At 44.5% G+C, this 7,118-nt stretch overlaps 1 protein-coding gene across 1 annotated transcript; it reads left to right on the forward strand.

Annotated features, from left to right (window-relative positions):
- Nucleotides 1–4,586: 4,586 nt before the first annotated feature.
- On the forward strand, nucleotides 4,587–6,391 carry LOC123412114 (probable indole-3-pyruvate monooxygenase YUCCA10). Its single transcript, XM_045105058.1, has 4 exons — nucleotides 4,587–5,252; nucleotides 5,493–5,726; nucleotides 5,814–5,936; nucleotides 6,038–6,391. The coding sequence occupies exons 1-4, from the start codon at nucleotides 4,641–4,643 to the stop codon at nucleotides 6,215–6,217; spliced, it is 1,149 nt and encodes a 382-aa protein (XP_044960993.1). The 5' UTR covers nucleotides 4,587–4,640; the 3' UTR covers nucleotides 6,218–6,391.
- Nucleotides 6,392–7,118: the final 727 nt, after the last annotated feature.

The following is a 7,118-nucleotide window of genomic DNA, read 5'->3' on the forward strand; positions in this document are numbered from 1 at the left end:
CATTGATTGATGCAGAGGCCGAGGGTTTGAACCTCCTTTTCCAAAAAAAAAGATGATGGAGAGAAAGCTTTACCAAATCCTGTAGGGGTCAGGCTCAACCCGCAGACCCGCTGCTAGTTCTGCGAGACCCACCGGGGGATAAGGCTCATCCCGCGGATGTTCCCCTACTCTGCGTGGTCCACCAGTTGAAGTCCCTGCCATTTTGAACGGGGATTTGGGTAAGCGTTGTTGCCTTCTTAGGAAGGAGAAGGTGATTCTAAAGGCGAAATGACTAGAATCCATGAAGGTTTGTGCAAAAAATGTAGCACATGTGTGCTTAGATCCATCCACTAGAATCTGATGGCTTAATCAGTTTTTTTTTTACTTTTGCATCCGTGACCCGTTTGCTATTGTATTCGCTCCTGGATGAATGGAACAGAACGGGGAGATCGACGGTACGCACAGGAACACGGATGTATAAGAATAATTGAAAGATGAATTTGTACAAGATGAACATGTAAATATTGGCTCGTTTCGAGAGACTTTTGAATTTGCATTCAGTTTTCAATCAATCTTCGCCGGAACAACATTTTGGATCACAACGCAGATAAACGGTTGTAGAAATATGCGCAGATCGTGCCCTTATGAATTTTAATATAGTATTAGAGCAACTCTAATGAGGCGATATATTTTCGGTTCAAACTTGAGACTGAAAACGAAGCGGACGTGCGCGCGTCCTTTCAGTGCCCAACGCATTTACACCCGGCGATCGTCCAACTACCCGCAGTCAACTTAATTAATGACGGCCACCCTTCATGGGCCCACACATCAGCGACCGCGGTCGGTCTTTTTTAATCCGAGTGTGCGGTGCGGTTCGGCCTTATCTGCTTCCAGACCCCGTCCCCATCTCGCCACCTCTCTGCTCCCTCGGCGACGACCAAACCCTAGCCCGCAGCCATGGTCGGCTCCATCCAAAACAAGGGCAAGTCCCCCATCGCCTATCCCCGTGCGTTGCCCCCGCCGGCGTCTTCCCGCCGGCCTCGCCACCCAGTCAACGTCCCGGTGCACCAAGCACAGTGGCACTTGGAGCACCGCATCCCGCTACTGTACGCAGATGTGACCCTCCCGCACCACTGGCATCTAGATCCGGAGAGGATCCCGGTGCCAGTCATGTCGCGGTCGGGGTAGGGTCATGCGGAGGAGGTGAGTCGCTGGTGGCAGCAGTTGACGCCGGAGCAGCGGCAGAACCGCATCTACGCGGACGACTCTCCCTACTAGGAGGTTTGGTTCACACTCGGGCACGAGTAGCAGCGCCGGCGCGACGTGCGCGACGTGCAGCCAGGCCCTTCGCCGCCCCCTCCCGTCGTTCGCGACGAGGACCAGAAGACGGAGGCCGCCTATCAGACGACGCTAGCAGCCGCACTCCATGAAAGGAGGAGGAAGAACGACGCAAGGTCGAGGAGTAGGACGTCGCATACGAGGCGCAGCTCGCAGAGGCCATCGTGTTGTCCGCCGCCGCCGACTGCGTCGTGCCCCTCCGTTGAAGACCGAGTCCACGAAACTAGAGCCGGAGGTCTATCAGTGGACCGGCTGCCTCCACGAGTGGGTCAGCACGCCGGCCATCTGGTTGGACATGATACGCCCTGAATTTTCCGTTGAGCAGCACGGGATGCGACATCGTTTGCTCTCAGAGAAAACTGTTCAGCTTCCCTCTACGGTTGTTGCCCGCCTACCCCCACTCCAGTGACTAGTGTTGTGTATCACATTTTCGTGGTTTTTATTAAGATGACACATTTGATGGGTTGACCTAGACGGTAGACAGCCATGCCAGCCGTCCCATGCACGACAAAAGCAGATAAACATGGTACGTCCCATCTCTCCGCCGTCGGATTAGAATATATAAGTGACACACACGCCGTAGGATAAGATGGCGCGCGGCCGGGAAACGAATTTCTGGATCCTTCCGATGGAAGTACTTTTATCCGCAAGATTGCACAAGTGATGAATACACATTAGAGCAAGTACAATAAATGGCTTAAAGCACCTACAAACGACCTTAAAAATCTGTTTCTTAAACGTCCGGGGACGCGTCCGGACACATCTGCAGATACTAACCGGACGCGTCTTATTTGTTGCCTTCCACATCCACGTACCGTATATCTGGACCCTCAAAACTATATAACTCATGCAACGCTATGTAAAAATAGATCAACACACAGTTCATAAGATTGGATTGCAAGGCCGAACAAATGGAGTGTAGTACATCGGAGTTCATCGATAAATCCTAACTACGAAGTAGCTAAACATAAGTAAAGTATAAACGGAGACAGGGATAGTCACTACTTCCTCGTCGGTCCTTTGCGCCGTCGGACCTCCCTGTCCTACTCCCACTTGAACTTGGCGAGCCGAGCCACCTCCGTCACTGCCTCAGCCGCCTCGCGCTCCGGCTGCTCAATGGCAATCCATTATGCCTTCGCGTTCTTCCGCCGGAGCCGCGGCGCGTACGTTTCCGCGGTCGTAACCGACCGACGGTGGACCCATTCGAGGAGGCACGTGTCCTCGTCGGGCTCTGCCTCCATCCCGCGGTGGCGGCGCACGGATTGCTCCGCCTTCGACCTCATCCTTTGTCGTTGTCGCTTGCGGCGAACGACGTGCGTGTCCGGACCGGCGTGACGGGCACAAGCACCCACCGCTGCCCACGTGGGGGAGCAGTAGTCGGCGGGGCCAGGGGACGGCACAGGGGAGGCATGGATTGCGCAAGCCGCCTGTTGGGGCTACGCACGGGCCGGGAGGGGCCAGCGCTGGCGTCCGAGCTGCGCCGGATGGGAAGCGGCGAGGATGCCGATCCGGAGCTGCCCCCCAGTCTCCAGCTTGGACAGCTCCAAGGCGATGCGGAGGGCAAGCTCATACTCCGGATCCAGGTCGTCGTCGCAGCGACTGCTGGAGCTCGACATTTCGTCGGATTTGATCGGATTCGGTGCGGGAAGAGGAGAGGATGGAGCGAGAGAGGAGAATGAATGAGCTAGGGTTTTGGAGCGATGAGTCAGATGCGGCTTTTTGTGGGATAACTGTGGGGACGTGGGTGGGTCGGGACTGTCACGCGGGCGTCCCTGGGTTGCCCTATATCCATCCCATATTTAGGCCGGATACGAGGGATGTTGGTCATCCCGGGCATTTGAGGCCTAATTAGGACGTCCATCTGAGTCACTTTTTAATGACTGGGCACTGACCGGACAAACTACCCACACGTTTGAGACCTTTATAAGGGGTCCGGTTGTAGATGCTCTTATAGCTTGTTTACATGTTAATTTTCCTTAAGTAAAAAAGAAACATGAAAAAGTAATAGTAATAGGTTTTTATACAATATTGAAGCTATATGCATGTTCTTAGACAGATGCATAAATATAAAAGAGATAAAACAATAAACAAAAAAAATACTCATATAATCAACCTTATAGTTAATCTTACTATAGGAGTGAGTGAACGTAATAAATACATATAACATGGCAACATCACATAGTCACTAGTTGGCTATACGGCTGGTTGTAATGGGTAGTATCATATACTAGTATCATGCATATGGTATTAGTTTAAGATATCACATCTGTAATGCATTGTATCATATGTTAGTATCATAGGATAGTTCATTTATTGTCATGCAAGACATATAGGAGCACATCATTTGATATGATACGGTATCATGACATGATACTTAACCCTCTCTTTCTTTATTTAATTTTATTCCACCTCACCAAAATTATCTAAGTTAACTACTTTCACTACGGACAGCCTACTATTAACCAACCTTGCTCTTAGGAAACAACCATCGATTTTACTATCGGAATCTCGGCGAGATGTATGAATACGTTCTCCAGATTCCAACATCCCAACTTCCATAGTCAGCAAGTAGCATCAATAACAGTCTGCTCCCGCAGCGGCAGTCCAATCTGCTCCCCATCAATCTTTAAGGCATTACGTACCACAACACTTCGCTTGGCACCTGACAGTTCGATATAGTACGCACGTATGCAGCAATAGACAATCATATTATCCGTCTCAAAATCTTGATATAGTACTATTTTTTATTATATTTATAATGCTTTGTAGCATTGATGAACTTTCATATATATAGATCTAACTTGAAACATATATTTTTAGTTATAGATACATCCATTTCTATCATTTTCACGACTACTAATTCAAGATGAAGGGAGTACACTCGAAAGGAAAAACATTAATCTTTATTAAATCTAAATCAGCATACAAGTATATATTGAGCATATCCTTATCCTATACGAATTCTGATTGATGACAATAGGAATGGAAAGAAACATAAAAGATTTCTAGTCTAAACATATCCAAAGCCGTTTGATAGGTTTCCAATAAAAGCAATCGAAGAAAAGTGTGTTTCCTGCCTATTATGTATCTGGACACGTTTTCACACCAATGCTTCAATTTTTAGATGGAATACTCGTACACACCAGGATAAGGCATCAATAAATATTTACCATTTTCATTCCTAAATCTAAATAGATTGACACATGAAACATATCAGTATATATATGTGTGCATATGCATCGAAATATTCATCGAGAAAACAAGCAAAAACTCCAGACTAGGATTGCACCCATCCCACAACTTTGTCAACTCTTCTCTTTGAAATGGACAATGTTGTAGTGTTGATTGTCGGCGCTGGGCCGGCAGGCCTTGCAACAGCAGCATGCCTTAGCCAATTCTCAATTTCTTATGTCATTGTCGAGCGTGAAAGTTGTAGCGCGTCGCTTTGGCGCAACCGCGCCTACGATCGCCTCAAGCTACATCTTGCAAAGGAGTTTTGTGAGTTGCCACACATGTCATACCCAGTAGATGCGCCAACATACATACCAAAAACCATGTTTGTGAAATACTTAGATGACTATGTTGAGCGTTTCAATATTCAACCTAAGTATCTCACTAGTGTGGAGTCATCCACATATGACAATGACGAAAAATGTTGGTCCATCGTGATACATGACATGGCGAAGAGCACAATAGTCAAGTTCACAGCAAAGTTTCTTGTTGTGGCAAGTGGTGAAAATAGTGCAGAGAATATTCCAATGATCCCTGGATTGCAAAGTTTTCCGGGTGATATGATGCACTCCTCAAGCTACAAGTCAGGAAAGAGCTACTCTGGCATGAATGTATTAGTGGTTGGATCTGGCAACTCCGGAATGGAAATTGCTTATGACCTTGCGACCCATGGTTGCAATACTTCAATTGTTATACGAAGCCCGGTATGTACATGCACTATATATTATATAATTTTGTATTATACTCACCACTAGAGGGGATGCAATTCTTAAGAGTTATTAGTAGAAAGTATTTAAGAGTAAAAAGCGATAGAGTGTTTTATAACATGCCGAAACAACTAACGAACTTCAAGACCACAAAATAACTCTTGACAAGATGATTCTATGGTATTTTATTTTGTCATGCATGCTTCAAAAGATATGTGACATATTTTGTGGTTGCAGATTCATGTAATGACAAAGGAATTAATCCGGTTGGGGATGACACTCGTTCATCGTCTTCCACTGAATCTAGTGGATAACCTCCTTTTGATGGCGGCGAAATTAATATTTGGAGACCTATCGAGACATGGCATCACGACGCCCAAAATGGGTCCAATGATCCTCAAGTCAAAAACCGGCCGATCCGCTGTTATTGATGTTGGCACTGTTGGGTTAATCAAAAAAGGTATCATCAAAGTAAGTATATCCTTGACATGACATAAATTTCATAACACATGATGTATTCATATGCCAAGTTATCAATATTTTGTTCATCTCTTATAGGTTCACGGGAGCATTAGTAAGATCATGGGCGACATGGTTGAATTCCAGTGCAGGAAAAAAATATCATTCGACGTGATTGTGTTTGCAACTGGATACAAAAGCACAGCAAATATATGGCTCAAGGTAACAACATTGAATATTGATGTTTGGATATGTTTGAGTTTGTTTTCTTGGTGCAACAATTACTAAATCCGCTAACAAGCCCTGTTTTATTTTTATCCTAGAATGGTGAGAGCATGTTAAATGGCAATGGACTACCCATCAAAGAATATCCGAATCACTGGAAAGGTGAAAATGGGCTCTATTGTGCTGGGTTAGCAAGGAGAGGATTGGCTGGTATTGCAGCAGATGCCAAGAATATCGCTAATGACATCAAATCAGTAATAGGCGCTATGTCCGGCTAAATTGTCTTTTACATGTAGTTTACGAGGCTAGTGTGCTAGATGGTTGATTATGTGAGAAATCTATCCATTTCTACCTAAATGTCTATCTATGTATCTATCTATCTTTGATAAAACTAGATTTATGTTTATTTCAGTTTTCATATGTGCATGAGTAAGCACAACTTTTATATATAATCAAAGGCTTCATACTCTCATGGTGCAAAGAGCTTTGTAATTTTTTTTGTTGAACATTGTCTCCAATGTTTAATTTACTTGAATTTATACATGCAGAAGTCGTCTGCTTGAAGTTTCACAACAAGGGACTAAATGCAACTAACACAATCACAAATCATCAATAACAAATGGTGCAAAAGATAATCAAGTCAAAGTTGTTTAGTTTTCATCTCAAACACACACGAGTAATTGCAGTAGCATCCAAGTTTTTATTTATTAATTATGAAGTGAATATCAAATTGAAAATTTCAATAAATATTATGGTAGTTCAAATGAATGATAACAACGAAATAATAAAAAGAACAAGTTTTCCAATTATTTTCTTTATATGCACATGATTCAGCACCCATCTTCAAGCCAGGCCATGATAGATATTCTTTTTTATGTTGCAGATTAATTAGTTCAAATTAATTTCTACTTTCAATTTACCACTGACTACAAATGTATTTACCTTCTCGGAACTACCTTCAGCGGTTGCTTCACCACTTCCTTTAGATATCCATTGTCGTTTGTTACCTATGTGCAAAGGCAAGGAGAATGAGGTATACTTCAATTTGCACTGGGTTATTACAATGACTAATATATCTGGAATTCTAAATAGAGTTCCAAACTGGAAATATTTAACAGAAACCTTCCCCTGAATTACAGAACTACATGATTAACTGTTTAATATTATCACCAACCAGTC

This window comes from Hordeum vulgare, chromosome 7H (assembly GCF_904849725.1).
Source record: "Hordeum vulgare subsp. vulgare chromosome 7H, MorexV3_pseudomolecules_assembly, whole genome shotgun sequence".
NCBI classification, from domain to species: Eukaryota; Viridiplantae; Streptophyta; class Magnoliopsida; order Poales; family Poaceae; genus Hordeum; species Hordeum vulgare.

Excerpts from the sequence above, each read along its gene's own strand:
- LOC123412114 (XM_045105058.1), top strand. The coding sequence starts at position 4,641 with ATGGACAATGTTGTAGTGTTGATTGTCGGCGCTGGGCCGGCAGGCCTT. Across the intron at positions 5,253-5,492 it reads CAATTGTTATACGAAGCCCG|ATTCATGTAATGACAAAGGA; the intron begins GTATGTACATGC and ends TTGTGGTTGCAG. Across the intron at positions 5,937-6,037 it reads CAGCAAATATATGGCTCAAG|AATGGTGAGAGCATGTTAAA; the intron begins GTAACAACATTG and ends TTTTTATCCTAG.